The sequence below is a fragment of the Xylocopa sonorina genome, chromosome 2 (assembly GCF_050948175.1).
Source record: "Xylocopa sonorina isolate GNS202 chromosome 2, iyXylSono1_principal, whole genome shotgun sequence".
In the NCBI taxonomy this organism is placed as follows: Eukaryota; Metazoa; Arthropoda; class Insecta; order Hymenoptera; family Apidae; genus Xylocopa; species Xylocopa sonorina.
Genome location: NC_135194.1, coordinates 6,418,605 through 6,442,242, shown reverse-complemented (window position 1 = coordinate 6,442,242; position 23,638 = coordinate 6,418,605). Strand labels below are relative to the sequence as shown.

Here is a 23,638-nt window from a genome sequence, read left to right as displayed (position 1 = left end):
ATTGATTATTAACACCTTGAACTGCAATTCCTGCGAAACAAGTACTCGATTGATTAATATACATACAGCGAAACAAAATGTAGTTTAATGTAACAATTAAAAAAAAAAAGAACTGATTTAAAGTTTATCAATAAGATAGGTTGTCGAATGGCTTGACATTTATATTTTTATTTAAATCGATTTAATTATTGATTAATTGATACTGCAAGCTTTACCAAGTGCATAATGGATTGAAAGAAAACTTTTTGAATTATACTATATATAAATTTAAATACTATCAACAAGTTAACTCTATTAATATTATTATACACTATACGAGAAGAAATGCTATGAACGTTTTAAGCAAAATTCAAGTTTCACAAATGCTCGCTGTATGTAGAAGCCAGAAATCAAACAATCGACGAAACTGGAGAAACATTCGCGTGCGAAATGGTCGCGAAAGGGAACATGCCTTGGTATGTCCAAGACGATATTGGTCGGGATCGAGACCGCTTGCGTCTAAAATCGCCTCTGCCGCTTTCTTCGGGTCTGAAGCCACTTTATCGACCGCTTGTGGAGCCAAAATCTTGTACCTAAAGGATATTGGGGTCGCAAGACAAGAAAAAGAGGTGATAGGTCTCTATTAGTTTTTAGGGTCACCGCAAATCTTATGACTAGATGATCGTGTTCGTAAGTCGGACTGTGCTTTTGCAACGGTTGGGTAGGTCTACACTGCATCGAACGATTTGGCTTCCTTGGTTCTTTCCTCTATTTTTTGCAATTCATTTTGTAGGGTTCTCTTTCTAGGGGTCACACAAGGCTTACCGCGTGCATATTTGTATATGGGGGCACTTAAATAATCAACTTATGGTCTTCGAGTTACTAAACTAATCCCTTTTACTTTACGTGGTTCGTGCATGTGTTCAAAATCAGGGGACGGGGGTATCTAAGAACAATAATACGGGGCATCTCCATTACGAGCCGGATACTTTTGAAAATACTCTAACTCTGTTCGATATTATTCAAATGTACGCGTTTGAAAACGAAATTAACCGAGAATACCGAGTTGGAACATTAAAGATAAAATCAAAATTAAAACTTAAGTGTAATTGTTATAATAATCTATGTTGATGTGTCATAGATGGAAAGGAGGCCTAGATGGATGGCAGTGTCTTGCTTTACAGTAAAACGAATGCTTCGATGAACTAGCTATTCGACTTGATAAAATATAATATCTTTTTTTATAATATATTGAACGATTTAAACGAAAAGGTTAATTTCGCTACGCGAATCGAACAAATGTGAGAGATTTCAGAGCAGTATCCTGGTAATAGTGGGAGGGAATGATTTTTACTAGAATCTTTTTTCGGACAACATAACAATATTCTACGGTGAACAGAACAGGGAACGAAATCCAAGAAAAATTCAATTATTTTGGGGGGTGTGCAACTAGCCTTGGTGTGACCAATCCTGTAGCTCTCCGTATCAAGCCCGATTTCCTCAAAACACCTCTGAGCGGCCTTCTTCGGATCCGTCTCAGCGGCCATTGCGGCCGGCGCTAAGATCATGTAACTGTACGACCACAATATAAAATAATCATTATCTATCGGCGTCATTTAAGATTCAAACTGCTTTTGGTCCTGACGATATCAATGGCGTTTGTGTTTTCTTTCTACACCGACTTCGAAGGGTCGATCGTTACACGAATACGAAAAGTGTAAACTTATCGTTATTAACTTATCGTATAAAGGTAAAATTTAAGCAAAAGAATAAATCGAAACTACAACTCGAGATACGAACAATTAAATCGAGAATGCTGTAAAATTCATGTGACAGATGATAAATTGTAAAAAATATATAATGAATTTTAAAGCATTAAGCAGCATCACTGTTGATATGAATACTTGCAAGTACAATATTTTTACAGCTACTGACTATATCTGTCTGAAAAATATGCAAACTAATAGCCAACAATTAATATATGAAACTAAAGTAAAAAGAAAAAAAAAATGCTTCAAAATACTATATGTATTCATTATTTTAAGTGATCCAATTAGAAATTTTTAACCAAACTTATGTTGAATCGCGTAGAAAGAGAGGAATGTAAATTCTTACCGTAGCTTGAAGTCAGGATACACCATCCTATTGGGGAATCCTTTACGACAAATACGGATGCCTTCAAGCACACCGTTACAAGTCAGCTGGTGCATGACAAGATGGGAGTCTATCACGCCCGGCTGCTTCATCTCGTTCGGGATGATACAACGGACGAAATGTGGTTGGGTGGCTCTCAGTGTGGCCATCAAGTTGTTCAATTGTTCCCTGTAGGACGACGACACCGTTGAGAAACCGCCTCCCTTCTTACCACGTCCACCTTTGCCACCGCCGCCGCCACCGGCATCACCGGACTGTCCGGGATGGTCAGCGAAGATCTCGACCAGCAGTTTGTTGCCGGATTTCTTGAATTGATCGACCACAGTGTCGTTCAACGGGTCCTTATTCTTTTCTAACCAACCCGTGATGTTGTATGGTACCTGTGGTTCAAACGCTTCTATTAGATATAAAACCGCTCGGTAGTTGAAATAATTAATGACTCAAATTTTTTTTCTTTTTCTCGATAAAAAATGTTCCTAAGTTGCATAGACGTGAAAAGAGAGAATTTAAGTATTTATATGTAACATACGTTTCCTGCATAATGGCCGATTGCGAAGTGAGCTGGTTGTTGACCTGGTTTCGGCGGCTTGGGCTTCAAATAGTTAGGGCTCTTGCCGAGGTGATTGTTGTTCAATTTCTCCTCGAAGGTCTTGTCGGTGGCTTTCGGGAACATAGACTCTTCTTCAAGAATGGACAGGATACCCATGGGCTACGCGTGTTCAAATACAACGACACGAATTAATTTCTACACTGGTCTCGCGAAATATTCGGGAGGGACATTTCTTTTACGAACACTAAACTGTCACTACAGTGGCAAAAAAATTATAATTAACACAATGGACGAAAAGTGGGAATATTAAAATTTATCAGAAACTGCGAATTGATTCTAATCAAAAATACAAATAGAAGAGAAAAACTTTTCAAAAGGGAACATTTCAAGGACTTGGAGAACAAGTTTTTCTAACGAATAATGTAAATAAAAATTCATGGAATAAGGAAGTTGAAATTAATTGATCGATACAAACGTTTCGAAACTGGATTGCGTATTTCGTTAAAATTCTTTGAAACAGTAATACTACAATTTTTACGTTTGTTCAATTTCGTAACTGTATCGATCAACAAACAATTTCACGTGGTTAGGTTCCTTTTTCCTCGTCAATAAGAACACACGAACACACATGCATGCTGGTACAGTACATAGAAAAAAAAAGCAAAGGAAGCTTGGAAGCGTTGAACATGTTGTATTATTGTTTTGGTGTTCGTCGTCGTTGATGATCGGTAATTCGTGTCTTTACCTTCTTTCATCTCTATGTTCGTTGTCAGTCGCTTGAAAAAAATCTAATCAAAAAATCCGCGATAAGCATGCAAATGAAGAGATGGAGCGTGGAAACAAGGTCTAATTCGCGTTGCGTACACTTAACAATATAATATACATATTACAAAATCCATCTAGTATCGTAAATCGATGTAAAATGAAAGATAAACAAGCACACGTGAAACTAATGCGTAACGTGAAACGAATGAACCTGCGAGAAGGGTTAATTTATAATAGAGCAATAAGTCAGAGCCATATTTGCATGCTGATGACGTTTCCATCCAGCTACGAGCTATCGTCCCGTAACTATCTTTTTTTTCTTTTTTTCTTTTTTTCTTTTTTCTTTTTTTCTTTTTTTCTTTTGCTGCGACCCTATCGGATCTTTGAAGCTGCCGACCTTTCGTTCCTGCTGTTTCATGCGCGGCGTGACAATACCTTCTCAATCAGATCAATCGTTTGTTGTAGATCCATGCCAAAGTCAATGAATGTCCACTCGATTCCTTCGCGTTTGTACTCTTCTTGCTCGAGAATGAACATATGGTGATTGAAGAATTGTTGAAGCTTTTCGTTGGTGAAGTTGATGCAGAGCTGCTCAAAGCTGTTGAACTGCTCGATACCAAGGAGGGAAAAGCAACGGAACAGAAAACAGAGGTAACAGACAGCTGTCATTAATGCTGCTTATACAATACGTAGGTTGCGAATTACCAATGAACATTTTTTTTATTCATTGTCTTTTTTCTCTGTCTTTGTTCTTTCAATGGAACAAGACAGCGGGTGGGAATCTCGCTTAAGGACGGCATAAGTTATACATTATGTTTTTCATAGGGATCTGTTCGTTTACAAAAATGTGTTTCGAATCTTATTTTTTCAATCGTCTTGTCAGAGTTTTAAAAAGTCAACAATATTTAAATCTCTTTTTCAACTTATATTCGAAACAAACTTTTGAAGGGCTGCAAACAGTGATAAACGTTCACGAATACAAAGAATGATCAATCGTTATTAACGATTAAATGGACGCAAAATTTATCGATCGTAAGTCGATAAACTTTGGCTTTGAAAATTAAATGGGCACTAATTCTGATTAATAAGTACAAAGCACTATAATAGAGCCCGTACTTAAAGGGTTGGGGTTGAGGTGTACGATATCAGAAATAATTGGTATTCATGTTCGAGCTCGGTTCAAATATTAAATTTAAAACGATAAATATTTAATAAATAATGTCTATTTCTTATTCGCAATTGTTATTGATATCATATCGCTTCTTTGGAAGAGAACATCGCTACAAATGTAAATTACATGTAACGAAACTGTATGCTCGACGTAAGCATTAATCGTGAACCGCGCTCAGTGGGTCTTGTTCCCACATAAATGGTTGGATTTAGTGAGTATTGAGAGGTAGAGTTGATAGTAGGCACGACGTTGGTGCCGTTGAGAGGAGGAACAAAACAGCACAAAATATGTGGAATACGTAAAGCAAGGTGAAAAGAACGAAGAAGAACAAAGTAGACATGATCGAGTTGCTTTGTTCTGAATGGTAGCAGCGATAATAATAATAATGACAACAACAAGTAATATCCAGAATAACGAAAGGAAGAGAGAAGCATTTAACTATTGATAGGCGTGGATGAAAGAGGGGTCAATCTACCACCAAATGAACACCGATGACCAGTCGGAGAGGTTCTAATTCCTTTTTCGGTCAAAAGCTCTCGTCAAACATCCATAATCGTGTTCACCAGTCAGGCCGTTGATTCGTTTCTCCGATAGTTTTAATGTCCTGTACGTTTTTACGTTTCTTTTTTTTTCGCTTTGTTTCATTGAGAAAATGGTGGGAATACCTTCTCGATCAGTTCGATACAAGCCGCCAAATCCATGCCGAAGTCAATAAACTCCCAATCGATGCCTTCTTTCTTGTACTCCTCTTGTTCGAGTACGAACATGTGGTGATTGAAGAATTGTTGGAGTTTCTCGTTGGTGAAGTTGATGCAGAGCTGCTCAAAGCCGTTGTACTGTTGCGTTTGCAACGGAACGCGCGCAGAGCAGTGCGTGGCGCAGCGTGGCGCAGCGTGGCGAGTGAGATAGAACCGTGAGCGACACAAGGGAGGAGAGAGGGGGAATGATTGATAGAGAACAGAAAACACAAGGGAAAAATAAGAGCAATCAGTAAATATCGATTGTTTACGATTAATTTTGGTTATTTGGTTGCTGTTTCATGTTTTTCTAGCCTTCGTTCGTTCGCTAAAATTTGTATTAGAACACATTCAATTTGCACGTATGTACATGTAACAAGGTGTAATTCGTAACAGCACTTGTATGCTTAAGGTTATCTTTGTTACTTTAGTAAGATCTTAATATTTGATCCTATTTTAATTTTATAGAGAACATTAAAAACATCTGATCATAACAATAATGTAAATGTATAGAACAAGCAATATAATCTTGTTTTTAAATAGAGATGATTCTATGAAAATAAAATTAAAATATCTCCTATATTCCTGCATAAAAAATATTAAATTCCATTAACAGACAGATCTATTTAAGAAATGAAAGCATGAGCTATATTTTTTTTTTAGTAAAAAAAATATTTTGAAAGTATTAATTATTGTAATTTATGGATAACCGAGAGCTAATCAATTTTATAACTTGTTCGACAGATTATTCGAAACGATTAAAAAATCGTGAATAATGGCTCTGCTCTGCTATCTATATTTTATGCTACCTTTATCATGAATTTGGTTAGTCTCCAATGAAACTTGAATTCCTTATACTCATTGGAAATATGAAACTAGTAGTATCATTAAATCAATACAGAATAGTTTAAGAGTATTAAGTGACCCTTAATTAATTAATTACACCTTGAATGTACATAATGCAAACCGATTGAAATTTTTCGTGCAACAATCTAATTACGTTACTAATTATCCATTTTGTCTAACATTTTAGATACCAGTAAAATGACGCAATTACAGTTTTTCTTTCTACGATTTGTAATTTTTACGTTGACAAAAAAACTTTTTAATTTTTAAACTACTTTCATGAAAAAATATGTTCGTAATGATGAGATCGTGTTCAAGTATACGGTCGTTTTCCCGTGTTCGTGTAAAAATGTAAAAATAAAAAATAAAAAAAACCATCCTAATTAAATATTAAAAATGTGAAGAAAGAGAATACGTGTTTGAACACCTACATAAAAAGGAAAAATGGTAGATAAATTGACTCGAGTTAAAGTATAAGAAGCAAAATGTCTAAAAATAAAAGTATATCAATTTTTTAAAAGTACAAAACGTGAAAGTTTGTGTTCGTGGTCATTTTGTAAATGCGTACTAATTATATCGTTTTTTGATATAAACATTGTATTCCTTACGCGTACGATGGACAAGAGTTGAAAAAGTATGATGATTGTGTCAGGAGGAGTGGAAACAATTGTGTAAAAAATTCAATTCCCTACAGGAAAGTTTGAAAATGTGAAGTGACTTTTGCGAGAATTGTGTAGTTGGAGGTATAATGCGTATCCTATCAACGCAACACTTTACAAGACAATATAGAAATTGTACTTGGATGTATAATCGCCGCCGTCTCGAACTCCAACGAAAAATAGGATGCGAAATTGATTTCATTGATGATTAATAATGTAGTAGGATTTGGGCGTAACATAAAATGAAAAGTAATCTAACGCGACTAGTTGTAAGCGAGAAGAAAGGTGCTTGCTTCGCAATAAAATTCGAAACCACACGATGGGACAAAGGACAATACAGAATGGTAATAAAAACAAAAAGAAAAGAAAAAAATGGCCACGAATAATGTTTGTGACTAACTCAATAAAACAGTGGACGATCACTATTGCAATTTGCTGTAAAAAGCGTTAAGTTTTGCGAGTATTAAAGATCCAGCTAGTCCTTCTGTGGATCGTAATGGCTGCACACTCCCGTTTTCTGCTCATCGATTATTATTTTTTTTTTTTTCATGGCTGGATCCGTCATTTGGTCCGTTGCCATTTCGATCGGTTCAGTTCTCTTTTTGTACCTTCTCGATCAATTCAATACACGCGAGGAGGTCCATGCCAAAGTCTATGAACTCCCACTGAATGCCCTCCTTCGTATATTCTTCTTGTTCGAGGACGAACATGTGGTGATTGAAGAACTGTTGAAGCTTCTCATTGGTGAAGTTGATGCAGAGCTGCTCGAAGCTGTTGAACTGTTCGAGCAACAATCAGGCATGCTTTCTCGTAATATTATACAACTTTCGTCTATCTCGGTTTCTTTGGAGACTTCGATAATACTCGATACACTACTATCGTAAGTTTTACCCTTGCTTTCTGGTAATAACTTGTCTACGACACTAGCCAACTGAATTGAACACCGGGCACTACTTCGACAAGCCAATTAACAAATCTCCATTTTCATTTGCAATTACACGTATGATAAATATATTATCGTGCAATACGTTAATGCAACTAACGTAATTGAAAGAAAATTTCTTTAATTTAAATAATTGCATATATCAAAACAAAAAATGTAAATTGTCAATTGACTTGTTCCGAATAGGTAGTAGTTTTTTATGAACACTTTGTGTCAGGGATAATTTCCTGAGTTCGTAAAGTATAATTCACAATCTGTATAATGTTATTTATGGAGGAAATGCAGATTTGTACAGTACATTCAAATATTTGCATTTTTAGCCGATTTTATCGATCAATTCGATAAATTCAATTATTTGTAGAGGCAAAAGTTCCTGAAGAATTGTCGTTTTCAAACTAGATGTTACCGCAAATATTTGATTTAATTGAATTAAACACAGAGGGAGTTTACAACACTACTGTTTGTTAGAGAAAAGCTTGGTACGATCTTTTCATTGTTTTCGGTGTATATAGACATATGTATATATCTATTATGAAAATGTTTGATACACACTATCCAAAACTTGTACAACTAATCCTTCAACATATTAGTTCACTTCCAAATACCGACAACGAATTACACTGTCCTTGTTTCTCGATAGACAGTTGTGTAACGTATCATACGTACCTTCAAAGTGTTAATAAACTACCATTACTACCAAATCTCACCAATTATATCCTCTACTTAATGTGAAGTCCACTGTTTTTACTACTTTCGATGAAATTACGAACGCGCCACACAGGACGAGAGACGTAAGTATTATATTATACGTTGTTGTTACGAACAAGTAAACGGCATCGATGATAGACCTTCGTTAACGAATCAATTCGATCGCTCGTTGCTTTCCACGATCATACTTGCACCATTGAATATGGATTGTTTGATATAACACGAACAGATCAAAAGATCGATACTTATCTTAACGAAAACACCAACAATTTCATTGAAACATGCAACTTGTGGGAAACGTGTACGATGAGATTTCAATGAATCTATATAAATCAGTGCGATTAGTGTTCAGGAGATCAACTGTGTTCAGTTAATCACAGAAGAATAAGGATAAACGCTCACCTAAAGTAAAAAAAGACATTTTAAAACATTCCAGTTGCTGGCTTTTGAGACAATAGGTGTCAGGTGAATATCTAACAAAAAAAGGTGTTTGAACGAAAAATCGAAAAGTTCATCTAGAGAAAAATACATAAGTAAGAACGTAAGGTGTAATCGGAATGTGACGTTTAAGGTTTGAGAACAGATAAGAATTTTTAAACGGATAAGTCAAGTCAAAGTGAGAAACACACGAGGACGATTCTCCTAGTGAGACTACGTCGTTATCATTGAAACAATCGAAACGACATAACGCGAGGAATGATCTACAAAAACTGGGATTTCGTGGCATTTCTACACGGGCTACCTTCTCGATCAGCTCGATACAAGCAGCCAGATCCATTCCGAAGTCAATAAATTGCCAGACGATACCCTCTCTCTTATATTCCTCTTGCTCGAGGACAAACATGTGATGGTTGAAGAATTGTTGTAGTTTTTCATTGGTGAAGTTGATACACAGTTGCTCGAAACCGTTGTACTGAAGAACGAAATGAAATGTATAGTTTTCAAGGGTTGTCGAAAGTGTTGGAAAGGAACGTTCACTAGAAAAGTGCCGCGGAATAATATTGATATGAAACTTTTCTTTCCTTCAGTAGCAAGCTATAGGATGAGAGGTGTTTCTTGATTACTTGCAATTTTCCACCGATAATACTTATGGTAACCGATGGAGGAGATATAGAAAAGTTTCTCTGTAATAGACGTATAAAACAGTGATATATTACACAATACATGTATAGTAGACATTGTGAATGAACTTATAAATGACAAATAAGAGCAAATAATGAGTTCACTTTTAACATTTTTAATATGTAACTTTATGATCTTCTCGCGAATAAATAAATTTAATTTTTCATATTTTTCAGAAAGAATCTTTTATAGTTCCTATACGTAGTAATCTTTGGCAAACCTAATATTCAATCTCGCGAACACTGTACGTATTATACCTCTGTGACTAAGGTGCCATTAACATTACCGGTTACCATCAGAATTATCCAGTGGCCATCACAGAAAGTTGCTAAATCAAAGCATCCTCCTATTACATCCTGGTGTTTAGATATGAATTAGTGTATATTCGTGACGACCTAGCGTAAACCTGGTTCTGTAAATAATTGTTCTCTAACACAATTACGTAATAGATACCATCATCGTATCGATTATGTGGAAAACTGTCGAAATCAGTATGCAACGAATTGCAATAGAAAGTATTCTATTATAATTAATGAGTCATTTTTTTTCTTTAAATAGGCTAATGTGTTCCTGTAAATATAGCAAAATAAATAATTTTTACGTATATACGTTTGTGTACACGTGTAGGCACATATATGGATATGTGTGTACATATGTGTGCATGTCAGTTTGTTTCATTATTTCCTATTTCTAATATCATTTATAAATTACATTGGCGATTTTAAATGCTACATACTGTTTTTTAAATAAAATCATCTCAGTTTTTTAATAGATAAGATATGTGTGTACATATGTATGCTATATTATGCAGGCACAGTGATTCTGCCACTACTGCGTCTATAACTCAAATGCAGTGCAAGACGTCTGACTCGAAATAACTGGATCTACTGCGTCAGCCTTTCTCGTTGGTCGGCTATTACCGCACAGTTGCGCTACTTACGCAATATATATTCGAATCACTGTCCACGTTCTATACTCGTACATTTATTTACGCACACGTCGATTTATTTACGAATTCTTAGTACGTATTTTCAAAAGATAATTTAAGATTTCAATTTAGAATTTCTAAATACCATTAAATAATAAAATTCTGTAATTTAAAATATAATCGAAACGTGAAACGTGGATAAAATCGCCAATAGTAATGTTTAAGATTTGATGTTTCGTGTATTATCGTGGGGTAATGTTCAGGGAAACTTACGTCGAAGATCTCAAAACCGGCAATATCCAGTACACCAATGAAGTGTTGCCTTTTCTGTTGGGTGTCCAGAGTCTCGTTACATTTCTTGACCAGCCACTTGAACAGCCTGTCGAACATGGCTTTCGACATGGCACCCACCGAGTACGTTACTTGATCTTTGTTACGACCCTGGGTTACGAATTCGTTACCGACCTTGATCCTTGGTTTCAACAAGTTTTTGTAAAGATCGGCACAGTCGCAACTAAGCAGCTTAGCGACACGTTCACCTTCCTGTACACAAAACAGTCGATCGTGGTTAGTCGCTAAACAGGAAAGAGTAATAACAAATACAAACGAACGAAACGTAACCATTGATTCTCTTTTAAAATTAAGAGGTGTTCAATTGTGGCATTAATATTATATTACTATCTTCTATAAGAATTTTCTAAAAATTTCCAATTCAATATACTGATAAAATATATGAAGGAGTTAATTAAGTTTAATGGAAGCAGTTAATCTTGTAACATGGAAAAAAATTAAATAGATTTTTGCAGTTGTAGTGAAAGTATTCGAATGCTACAAATTACAGTATTGTCTCAGAAATCGCAGCAGATAATGATATGAATTTTGTTCTAATTAATTAGAACAGAAGAACTAGTAATTTAGCTTTAAAACATATGAATGATACGAACTCCGATCTTAATTTTAAATATTTAATGATACGTGCTCAAATCTAAACGACATTTATTCTGCAATTTTTTGATCCTCTCTAGAGTTTCTGTTGAAAAAATATTATTCGGTATAATTGTTTAATCGTACAAAACGGAAATAACGTTTCAGTTACGTAAATGTTGTAACAGATAATTAATAAGTTAATATAACCGTCGTATACTAAACAAAAATTTCTTTTCTATTGAAGTGAAAATGAACAAGAAAAAAAAAAAAGAAAAACTCAAGTCGATATTTACGTGAAGTTTCAGAGAGAACAATTAGTAATATCTTTTATCCGACGTATCAGAACGTTAATGAGTAATGAAGCATCTAAGAGATACGTACCTCGGTACCATCGGCTTCAGCCTGTTCTTCACGACCCCTTTGCTTGAACTTCATGCCACCCATGTGCATAACAGCGGCGGTGATTTTGTAAATGTCGTTTTTCTCTTCTTGAGTGAAGCCCAGGACATCAAAGGCTTGCTATTATTGGAAAGAAACAATTAAAAATTGCTGTAGACGATCTCGTACCAGAAGTTCAATGTAACACAGCTAATTTGTGCGCTAGATATAATACAGCGATAAATAAATTTTGTACACGTGCATTTTTGCAAAACGTGTTTAATTGCGAGCTTTCGTTGGCAATCGAATATCCATTATAGTACTTCTGATACGGTGGTAACATTTTCATTGTGTTGAATTGTTATTAGTAGGATCACACGAACACGATGCAAATAGTGGCGGGAGTAAAGCCTGAAAGTGGATGTTCATTTTGTATAACTTGATGATGAGACTGCCGACGGGGATCAAAATTAATTGTAGAACGATTGCAAAAATAATTCATCGCCATCGGTAATCCCTGTGTAATATTTGCATGCCGTATAAGCAACATTTTTATGTAAAGCCGATGAACATTGAACGAGAAAGCTACGAAAAATAAGCTTAAATCTATGTAGAGAAATGAAAAAGCTGAAGCAGAGTAGCCGTTTTCGAATAAGCTTGCACTTTTGTAACGGACAAAAGATATAAGGAAAAAAAGAGAGAAAAAAAACGCAATAGAAGTAAATAGAAAAGAGAAAATCAAAGGAGGATCGATGTTCCTTTCGATTTCAATCGCTCTGTTTGCGAATTGCCTCCTTCGTTGATCGAAAACAAATCCAGAGAAATCGATTAAACGGCATGTCCTTTGAAGAAGGCTGCTAAAGAGATTCAATTCCTTTGGCTTCGGTGTTGTTACCCACTTTAATTTCGGTTCTCTTCGAGGCTGACGCCGGAAACGAACAGCTATTCTGGAGTCCGTAACCGACAGTCGTTCCAACCGTCGAGATTTTCTATCTCGAGGCCGCCTCACTTTCGGGGAAAAATCAAGAGTAAAGGTAGTTGGATCTGTTAAATCTACATCAGGATTTCAAGTGAACTAACTACGAACGTAATTCCTTTTCGTCAGCATCACAAAATGAGGGGCGGGGAAACTTGTAAATCAAGGATACAGTTTTCGCGTTCCAACGAACAGACACGTGATCTTTGTTCGTGAAGTATAGGGGACACAGGCAATTGGCTCTTGATGTGATTCTTCTCACATACGCCCAGACTAAGAATTGGTATCGCATAAACAACTACAGAAAATGGGTAGACTGTCGTTAGACAGTTGGGGAGGAAATTTCTATGTACATGGAGTCCCAATAGCGAATAGTAACGAAGTATATCGAAATTCTAGTTCAACTAAAACGAGTTGGATCTTCGTTTTTTCTTCATAAATATTACGAGTTCCAGTAATGTTGTAAAATTATGCGAATGCAATTTGATGGAAGTGTTGATTGAATAAAATTCGTTACTATTTGTCGACTTTCTGGCGTATCACAAAGGGGAAGTTCGGTAGATATTTAGTTGCGAAATAATACATTTCAGGATGAACAAAGATGGGGTTGGTCCTCTACGTTCGTAGTAAAGTACGTATGGTGGTATAAAGGATCATACGAAGATAGTAGAAAAAGTGTGGGTTTACGAATCGATTATTCAAGGACTTACGTCCGTCAGTAAACATTCTTCACCGTCGTCGACGTTGGGGATTGTGATTTTTCCTTGAGACACGTTCACATAGTCGTATATGTTGTTGGATAAGAAACACATTTCTGCGAAGCATTTTGAAGAAAACAGATTATAGTTTTAAATTTTCACTTTTCTTTCGATATTCGTGGATTCTAAATAACTCGTTAAATACTATTATTAAACTCAGTATCAATTAAAATTAATCCACTGGATGGCTTGAAGCTATCTCTAAAAAGAAAACGACTCGATAGAATGAATTGAAGACAATTGTTTAGTTGCTTGACTCCGAGGATCGACAACCCTTTTGCGTAATCCTTCTTTAAGAGTTAAACAAAAAATGATATATTCATTTTCTATTCAATATAATACTCCTGTTGAACGGCGTGGTAATTTCTTAGAGATGCTATATACTGTAAAGAAATCCCTTATCAATAAAGATCAACTGCTGCTTCTGGCTGCTTTGTTCCGGTGTTTTTTTTTTCTGTTGCACGCGAATGATAAAGCGCAGGCGCAATTGTCAGAGAGTGTGGTGAGTTGGAGCTGATCGGGGAGCGGGCACCCTGGGGGCTTTCTCCTTTTCTTTTTTTCATTTTTACCTCGATTTAAAGTATTTAGGATCAAAGGCATTCCTTTCCTCCCCCAATCTCCCCGCACCCCGATTGCGGCGGCAGGAAGCTTTCGCAGGCGGGGCGCGAGGAGGTGATGAAAACCTCGGCCCAGCTTTTCTATCACCTTGTAACGAAAAAAAAAAGGAAAAAGAAAGAGAGGAGAAACAGAGAAAAAGAAACGTGTAATGAAAGAAAAACGAAAAAAAAAGAAAACTAACAATGTAATTGAAAAAAAGAGGATTAGAAATTGCATTCTTCTTGTAATATTTTCGACAAGGTGATAAAAAGTTCGCCAAGATTTTTAGTGCACCCTGGGGTTGGACTTACGTCCGTCTCTTCCATGTCAGCGGCGTCGTTGACTCCCGGAATTCTGGTCTTACCCTGGCTAATGTACCAATAGTCCCCGATCCGGTTGCTCAGCAGGGTTAATTCTGCATTATTTGGTTCAGTTTTCAAGCTGCCTGCTTTGTGAGCGCTGTATCATCGACACTACTACTTGCAATCGCTCCCAATTTTATGTACACCGTAGTCATTCTTTTACAAAGTTTCGCTCTTTACCATCTAATTTCTTTTCGTTCACGTTCGTTTAAATATCGCGAGCAATTGCAAGATGCACGCGCGAGAGAAAGAGAGACAGAGAGAGAGAGAAGGGTAGCGAGAAAGAGAGAAAGAGAGAAAAGAATGAACACGTGCCAAATGATTTGCGACAGGCTGCAAGAAGAAGAGCAATACAGAGAAGAAAGAAGAGAGAAAGAGAGGTGTACAAGAACAACAAGAAAGAACAAACAGAGAGAATAGAATATAAATGATAGTATTAGAAGCGATAACTTCTGTCGTGGTCGATTTTTCTGCTGACATTATTGTGCATTACTCCATTAATAAGGGTATGTCGATGAGTTGCGATAAATAAATGGTGAAAGAAAAAGAAAAACAGAGAGAGAGAGAGAGAGAGAGAGAGAAAGAGAGAGAGAGAGAGAGAAAGAGAGATAAAGACGGAGACAGAAAGAAAGAGAAGGAATATAGAACAAACAGTGATAAATCTCAGCGCAAGTATATCTAAGGTATTGCTAAAACCAAAGACAGTAACGAAGGAGGAAAACACGAAGCTTGAAGAATTTTTTCAGTTCTGTAGAAAAAATAGATTGCTAGTAAGGTACATAAAGTGGTACATAACATGGAGGTATTTGGTAGCAATATTCAAAATGGAATTATTCATATTCAAAATGCAATCGACAGTATGCATCGACAGAATTTTTAAAAAGAGAAGTCGTCTATCTATTTATATAACGTACGATCAAATACATCGGCTGCATAGCAAATGTACACAGAACATGTACGAGTGTATGACAAAACTGTGTATAAAAAGTGTATAAAAAGGACTAAAAAGGACTAAAAGATAATTTTCCTGACTGCTAACTTGCTTAAAAATTCATCGATTACATTGTTTTCTCTTCTGTAACGTGAATTTTCCGAGTTCGAATATTGCTACCCGAAGAGTGCTTGACCGGTCAGAAGGAAGCACTTACATCGGTGATTAAAAGTTCCTCGCCATCGTCAAGGCCAGGGATAGTCGTCTTGCCTTGCGACACAAAGTAGTAGTCATGGATGTTGTTGGACAGCAGCAACATTTCTATGGATTGGCAACAAAGAACAAAAAAACATGCAGGTATTAACTAAAAGTGAGGATACCATGTTTCCTGGTGGCTTTCCCTCGTACTGTATCTACAAGAACTAGTATACACGTGAGTATCTACTGAAAGAGAAAAAGTTCTCGTCTAGTAAATCACTAGAGAGTTGGATTGGACAACTTGCCTTAAAAAAGTTGTTTAGGGATGAGTATATTCCTAAATTGTCTCGTTGCAAAGCATCTACCGGTAGAAAAACTATGCACTCAAAGTTTGCGTGGTTGTTATAAAATGAAATTTCGCTTGGACAATTTAGAAACTAATAAGAAGGTAGGTTCTCTAAAGGATTTCCATTAGGGGGTAGTCACAATAGTAAGAACAACGTACGGTAGAGTTCTCTGAAGTACCGTTTCCTCGTTTAGCACCTCTTTCGTTCAAGGCTTCTGTAGAGAGTTCAACTACAGATCTAGAAGAGTCCTGTACTTTAAAAGGACCTTGCGCGGAGTAACACGGGTAAGGGATCGCTAACGTAACAACAGAGAAGTACAAGGGTCGCAGTCGAAAGTGAAGTTCGCATCTCGAACGGTGAATTTAAATGGCGAGATAGATCAAATGCCACCGTTGTATTTCTCTCCTTCCTTACGGAAGATTAAAGTAAATCGTTGTTCGCCCTAATTCTACGAGTAGCGAACAATCAACGAAACTCAACAGAAACGGCCGTGGGAATCGAAATGGGAGCAACAATAAAAGAAGCCGTAAAGGGTGTTTTGGCGGCGAGTATAGCAAGGGCGGAAGGGGGATAAAGGTAACAAAAGAGAGAAGTGAGAAATGCGTAGCCCTGGCATGATTGTCAGGTTCTTACGTCGGTCAATACACACTCCTCGCCGTCGTCAACATTCGGAATGGTGGTCTTGCCTTGAGAGACGAAGTAGTAATCCTGTATGTTGTCCGAAAGGCAGCACATTGCTATATGGAACGAGGATCAAACAAGTAAGAGATCTGACAGAACGTGAAAAAGTGGCACCACAACAGTGGGCTCTGCACACCCTGTTGTCACGTGAAACGATTAGTGTGAAATTGTTCTCAACTGCGACCTGACTCTCTTATACCAATTTTAATTCGATTTCTACTCGATACGGTAGCAGAGGATCGGAACTCTGTCTAAGGTTTTCTAAAAAAGGGTTCTTTTTACCTGCGAACGATATCAACGGAACACTTACGTTGCATTACATCGCATACTACTGTAGCAAGCTGAAAAATCAAACTTCCCTACATCTCATACTTAAGGTAACGAAACTACGCAACTTGTTATAAGAAAAACGATTCGTAAACAAATTGATGATGATCTTCTATCGTTCTAAAAACAATCGTGGCTAAATAATGTCTTACAACGTTAATCTATGTCGTATATCATTTGTTTTCATGTATCGAGTGGTTTCTAACAACGTTTTGAATTTAACGGTCTTACCCTTCAAACCAGGGACCGAACCCGACATCATTTGGTAGAAAATGTGGTAAGAACGTTCCAGAGCCTGTTGAGAGATGACACGGGCTTTCTCCAGCAAATCTGTGTACAAGGATACAAAATTTGCTTAAAACGCTGCAAGAACGTTAAAAATTACGCAAAAGGTCAAGCGGTGATTGCATTTGTTCTAAAATAAATTGTGATGCAATTCCTGTTGATCGACGGAGCACGATAGGTATGCGTGACGCAAAAGAAGCTAAGATCAAATCAAATCAGACGTAGGTACTACGTATGTGTCATAAAACAAAAAAAAGAAAGCAATAACACCTTGTAACCAACTGCATTCCTATCCGGCTTAGTCTCTCCGTACGTGCCGTATGTATACGTATAAAATAATATTAATTATCGATTAGAAGTAGTTTCAGACAAGAACTTACAAGTTTCAATGTCAGCACCGGCCAGTTTTCCAGAGGGTCCAAAGTGAATACGGATAAATTTACCCTATTCGTTAATAGAAAATGTTCGTTTAGTTTCTAATTGCAACACGTCCGATATAACTAGCTAATTAATTGAATTTATACTCCTCGTACGTGTTATTGTATTTCGATGTAAGTAAATAATGTGTGTAATGGATGCAGAAGGAGAAAGATATACTTACGAAACGTGAAGAGTTATCATTACGGACGGTCTTAGCATTACCAAATGCTTCCAGTACAGGATTGGTTTGAACGACCTGATCTTCCAGGGAACCTTTCTTCTGAGTTGGATCGTCAGACTTTTTAGACGAGGCACCGACGGTGGCGAAGTACGCGATTACTTTCTTCGTGTTCTCAGTTTTCCCGGCACCAGATTCACCAGTAATCAACATGGACTGATTTTCACTGTCTACAAAGAAAGTTTAGATTTTCAAATCATACAGTGATGTGTTTATGTGGATATTTCATTGAATTTAAATGGTGACCGTATACTCACTGGTAAGCATGTTCACGTACGCTCCGTCAGATATGGCGAAAATATGTGGCGGTACTTCATTACGCCTCTTGCCTCGATAAAGTTTCGCGCATCTTTGGGTGTACACGGGGAATCTCTTATAGGGATTAATAGCTACACAGAAGAGGCCAGAGTAGGTCTGAAAACAATAATCGAACATTGTACGAAAAACGCTTGAAACCGTTTTTAATACGGTACGTTCCAATATTAAAGGAGAACTTAATCTCTTCATTGATCCGATTACAAAATACTAAGTTATTAAAGGATATTCATCGACGATTTCTACTCATCAACAATTTCAATATTACTTAATCCAGTGATACCCAACTGGATCACAAATATTTTAATACCGACTGCTTTCAACAAATAGCACCTATTTTCATTTTAATGTATGACGAGGAGAAACCCTATTTTACATGTATAGAAAATCAATGATGTTATAATAAAATTATTGTTTGCTCTACGTCTAATGTATGAATAGTATTAAAATATGATAAGCAAAGATATATATGGATGAAACTAAGAGCTGAGAAAATTGAACACCACTGATTCTATCTTAAAAACATACGTATGTACGTGTGTAAATATGTACGTACACGCGTATATTTTTGTACGCATTAGTAACAAGAAAAAAAAAAAACAAAAAAGAGAATACGTCAACTCGTGTCTTGAGACGAGAATTTCATTGAACACGTATTATCGCCTGGTTATTCGAGGATCATTATTGTGGATAAAGCATCCACGAGAAGCCAATTTCTCTTAATTCCCTTGGGGAAAAAAGGGGGAAGGAGGAACGATACGTCCGTCAGACGTACAAGTGTTTTATTAGGCATCGTTTATCAACCACGAAGGGAAACGTGCATTTGAAAGAAAATCCCTCGAGATTCGAACGTCGTCCATGGAAAACTGTATGTGTTTTGTGAGAGGGATGAGACATTGTGGCCTGTCAAAATACCTCTGGTCGATGTCTCGAGCGTTTAACATGCAATTTTATTGGTATGACAAATCGAGGGATAATTCAACGAAGAACGGAAATTGAATGAAAAAAAACATTGTGGCACGTCCAAGTGCTTTGTCCAACGTTTCCGTTTACGGAAAGCAAAGGCAAAAGGGGCGAGATAGAATGTATAGAGACGGTGGCATGGCGAACACCAATGGGGGCAACTCTCCCGGGATAAAATGGTCTTACGTAAATAAGTTTGGCGTAGTAACGTTGTTTCAAATTGTGGAGGACCGAAGCATCGTTGAGGTATGTTAAATTTGACATATCCTCGCATTTCTCATATTTCGGTGGGTTTACTTGCTGCAGCTGATCCTTCTTGAAGTCCTTAGTCTAAATTGCCGGCAAAAAGAGATTCCTCGATTAGTTTAAGTGGAAGAAATGGAACTTACGTAGATCAATTTACTGTAGTAACGCTGTTTCAAGTTGTGCAACACGGACGCCTCGTTCAGGAATGTCAAATCAGCCATATCTTCGGACTTTTCGTATTTCGGCGGATTCACTTGGGCCAGTTGATCCTTGCGGAATTGCTTTGTCTGCGCGAGCATCCTTCTTTTATATATTTGACTCTAGTCGGTCTTATTGTACAGTTTAGAACGCTTTTTTCTTTTTCAATTTCCTCGAAATATCATAATATGAAAAGGAAATGCTTTTAAAATTCTTAACTCTATTACTTTCTATTTATTATAGTTTTCTTTAGTTTAAACCATTTCTTTCTATAATTATAATTATAATTGAATTATGATAATATTTATAAATTTTCAACATACGAAGCACTCACCATGTCTCAATGAAGGTAGTTGTGTTTCGGTTACGTAACATAATTAATGGACCATAAAATACGTAATCAAAATTGTAATCATAAACAATTGTTGCAACAAACCGAGATTCTTATATTGTCAATTTAAATAATTTAATTTGCGGTATTTTATTGGAAATGCTACGATATAATATCACAGTCGGAAGAGATGAACGTATATCCATAATTACTATTTTTCCCCCGATTATATAAAAATTGTTATTGTCATTTAATTAATAATCAAAGCGTACGCGTTCATTTCTTTGATCCTACCTGATTACCTCCCTTGATCTCGTACGCAAGATCATACGTATCTCTCTCTCTCTCTCTCTCTCTTTCTTTTTCTCTCTGTTTTACTTTTAGGCGGTCTAAAAATATGTCGACCGGCGTTTCCTGAAGTGACGTTTCAATTTATTATTACCAATGGTAGCGACGGTGCTAACAATAGCATTTCAGCATCGGTTGACGAAGGGAAGGCAGGGTTTGCTGAACCATTATGTAATCCAACCGTGGTATTTCGTACATCACTATGCCCCCCTGCCGTGCGAAAATAACCGCTGCCACCGAAATCACGGGGAACAGACGGTGAAAGAAAGACGGAGAGAGATACACGCGAATACAGAAATATGCGCCCACTCTCTTAAATATTACTAATAGACTAATTAATTGTTCGAACAACTATCTAACTCTAAGATATCAAACTACTTGTTACGTAAATCGAAATCTAACCACGACACGCGAAAAGATCGCGGGCTGTATTTGATTTTCACAAATTTGAACATTCCCAAGCGATAATATTATATTTTATTCAAAGTTATAACATAATGTATCATTCGTGAATATTGTTCGAGTTTCTTCTTATTTATTTTTACAAGCCAATTGAATGACGAAATGAATCGATGATAGTAAACGTAAAACGGTAAGAGCTACCGAACAAGTTTCGCCTGCTCCAAAAATAGAGTTCGAACGATACGATACGGCCAAGCTCTGGTATCTCGCTTTCTTTCTGCATCCAAATATTCAGCCGTTAGCTTGAACGTCTGGCGATATAAATGTTAACCACTGAAGCAATTTCCGGTATATCATCTAATTATTTATTTCATCGAATTTGAACATTTTCTTCTATGGTATTACTCGATTTAGGAGGTTGAAAATAGCATTCTTTCGTCATTCCGTAAGACAATAGGCGGAAGAAAAAAAAAAGAAGAAAGAAGGAATTACCTCGCCGCCAGGTAACGAAACGCTAACGACATCACCCTTGGTTGCCTTGATTTCACCAAGTACGTAGCCTTCTTTCTCATCGGGTACCCAGCACGCCTTCTTCGCATCGTACGGTTTCGTCTGGTCGATTCTCTTCTGCTCGAGCGAGACGAAGAGATAGGGGGTCGGATCAGGATCGTCTCCTTCTTGTTGCTTTGGCTTCGGCATCTTCGATTATTTTTCTTCTTCACCTGGATAGTCTGATTCTCTGGCAAATATTACACTCGTCCCCAGGAAGGTCTTCTACGTGCCTTCTACGTCGTCGTTTTCCCACGTATCGCAGGAACTTTCCTAGTTACTTCGTTTCTTCGCTCTTATTCTCGTTCCTCGGAGAATTCGGCGGCGGACGGACTACTTCTGGCGGCACGTTCTAGGCGGCCCTATTTTACAAACAATCAGCTCCGTTATTATTAGATTACTACCATCGCGTACCGGTTACCATTCCGTGTTTAAGATCAATCTTGCTGGTATTCCCGCACTGCTAATCAAACTATTCTTTACGCGCGCATTCCAAACATTTAAAAAGTCATATTTCACGGGAATTCGACTAAATGAATTTCAAATGCTTCGCGCAACAGCGAAACGTTATGTACCAAAGAGAAGAGATAAAGGAACAAGGGAGATACCATGTATTTTAATATTTTAATCGTTTCAACAAATTTTTCATACGTAGAATAATACTTTCGAGTCGTTTTATCGAATAGCTTTCTTATTCGTAAAAAGTAAACGAGACGGATAACCAGACGAAGAAGAGGAACAAAGAAGATACGTTCAAAAATAAAAATCAACCACTAAGCAAAACTTGAGAGTAAGAATAACAACATGAACCTGCACTATACAGCCAATATTCGGATGGAATAAAAGTTGGTTAAATATAGAAAGTCAATCTAGTCTTTGAAACAAGACACCGTAGTCCGAACCCGTCCAAAAAAAGCAATGGGCTTCTGGATCTGCACAACGAAAATAAGATAGCGCGCACTACACCTTTAACGTACTCAACTTTTTTACGGATCACGTGTGTTGAATTTCCCGCACTTTCGACGACTGGTTACGTTTCTCTCTCAAATTGAGATGGTTATCAGGAGGTTGTATGGGGAAGGTTAGAGCGAAGAATATTTCTCGAAAGCAACATTCTTAAATTCTCGAAGAAAAATTAAGAAGATATCTCTTAAACGCAAAAGAGAAGAAACAAGGAGAGACGAAGCATTACGATGCAAACTTATCCCTTGTCATAGAAAGCTTTAGCCACGTCGCACTGTTCAATTTGTAAATGACGGCTGCCTTGTCGATGCGAAAATCAAAGGAGGCTTCGTACGATAAGAGAATTGCCATCGAGATGTCATCCTATTCGAAGAACACCCGTAATGTCGCACTGGTTCCCGGATATTGATCACCAATGACGTCACCGATCGTTCAAACTCGCGAGGACCGACGAATTTCACCACGTTTTGCGTTCACGAGTACGTGTGTCAAGAACGGGAATGGAAAATCGCGAGAAAAAGTAATACTATAATTCGAAGAAGGCGGGCAAGAAAAAAAAAAAGAAAAAAAAAAGAAAAACAAAGGAAGCGAAAAAAAAAAAGAAACACTGTTCTGTTCTGCGCACCAAAAGAAGGACCACACACAAAATTGCCCCTCTGTTGAGACGATATCAGCTCCTTAGTAATAAAATAAGGACTACACCTCGAAACCAATGTCCGTCACACGTTCGAGGCACGAGCCTCGATAAATCACTGACGATATCTGAACTGTATCCACAATTGTTTCAGTGCCCTCTGTTCAAGAGGAAAATTAATTAGCAAACGATGAATTGCACTTTCCTCTTTTACCTAACGAGTTCTCCGTGGAAAAGAAGCGGTTGTTTGGAAAACTGGACGAATCACTAAACACTCTGGATCGAATTGGGTTGCGGATCGATAAGTCCTGGGGAAATCTCCTAGCCTCTTCTCACGATCGTGGCCTTTTTCGTAATACTTTCCGTTTACTTTTTATTCATCTTATTTTTCTTTAAATACAAGACCTTCTCTCGTTTCCTTACGACTCTTCTCTTCCCCTTTACGCTTCCTTATGTACGTATCTCCCTCATTTCCCTTCTCTTTCCCGTTCGAGGTGTCGACGTTAATGTTGTGTAACGTGTGTAATCAAAAAGAGAAAAAAAAGCTGACAACCAAAATGAACACCGACGTTCTGCACTTACGTTAGAGAGCCGTTCTGTCGGGGAAACGCGCGGGGGCTCCCAATATAAGCGCGTGCAACGTGATCCTAGAATATAACAAGCTCGACGATTGGCCGGCGTTCTTAGCCAATAAGAAATCGC

At 37.2% G+C, this 23,638-nt stretch overlaps 1 protein-coding gene across 39 annotated transcripts in view; it reads right to left on the bottom strand.

Annotated features, from left to right (window-relative positions):
* Nucleotides 1-23,357, bottom strand: part of Mhc (myosin heavy chain) — a 39,369-nt gene extending 16,012 nt beyond the window's left edge. For 3 of the 39 annotated variants that reach the window (XM_076909553.1, XM_076909584.1, XM_076909544.1), the window contains exons 1-14: nt 23,342-23,356; nt 21,283-21,701; nt 19,452-19,595; nt 18,245-18,401; nt 17,931-18,157; nt 17,710-17,773; nt 17,276-17,374; nt 16,670-16,773; nt 11,871-12,008; nt 10,836-11,105; nt 7,470-7,640; nt 2,663-2,842; nt 2,095-2,513; nt 452-572 (exon numbers count right to left, since the gene is read on the bottom strand). In XM_076909553.1, the coding sequence (XP_076765668.1) occupies nt 452-572; nt 2,095-2,513; nt 2,663-2,842; nt 7,470-7,640; nt 10,836-11,105; nt 11,871-12,008; nt 16,670-16,773; nt 17,276-17,374; nt 17,710-17,773; nt 17,931-18,157; nt 18,245-18,401; nt 19,452-19,595; nt 21,283-21,489 (2,301 nt within the window). In that variant the 5' untranslated portion in view covers nt 21,490-21,701; nt 23,342-23,356. Of the gene's footprint in view, nt 1-451; nt 573-1,433; nt 1,552-2,094; nt 2,514-2,662; nt 2,843-3,883; nt 4,055-5,284; nt 5,456-7,469; nt 7,641-9,254; nt 9,426-10,835; nt 11,106-11,870; nt 12,009-13,553; nt 13,658-15,708; nt 15,813-16,669; nt 16,774-17,275; nt 17,375-17,709; nt 17,774-17,930; nt 18,158-18,244; nt 18,402-19,451; nt 19,596-19,654; nt 19,799-21,282; nt 21,702-23,341 lie in introns of those variants that run through there. The other 36 variants (XM_076909577.1, XM_076909567.1, XM_076909576.1 and 33 more) reach the window with 31 other exon arrangements.
* Nucleotides 23,358-23,638: the final 281 nt, after the last annotated feature.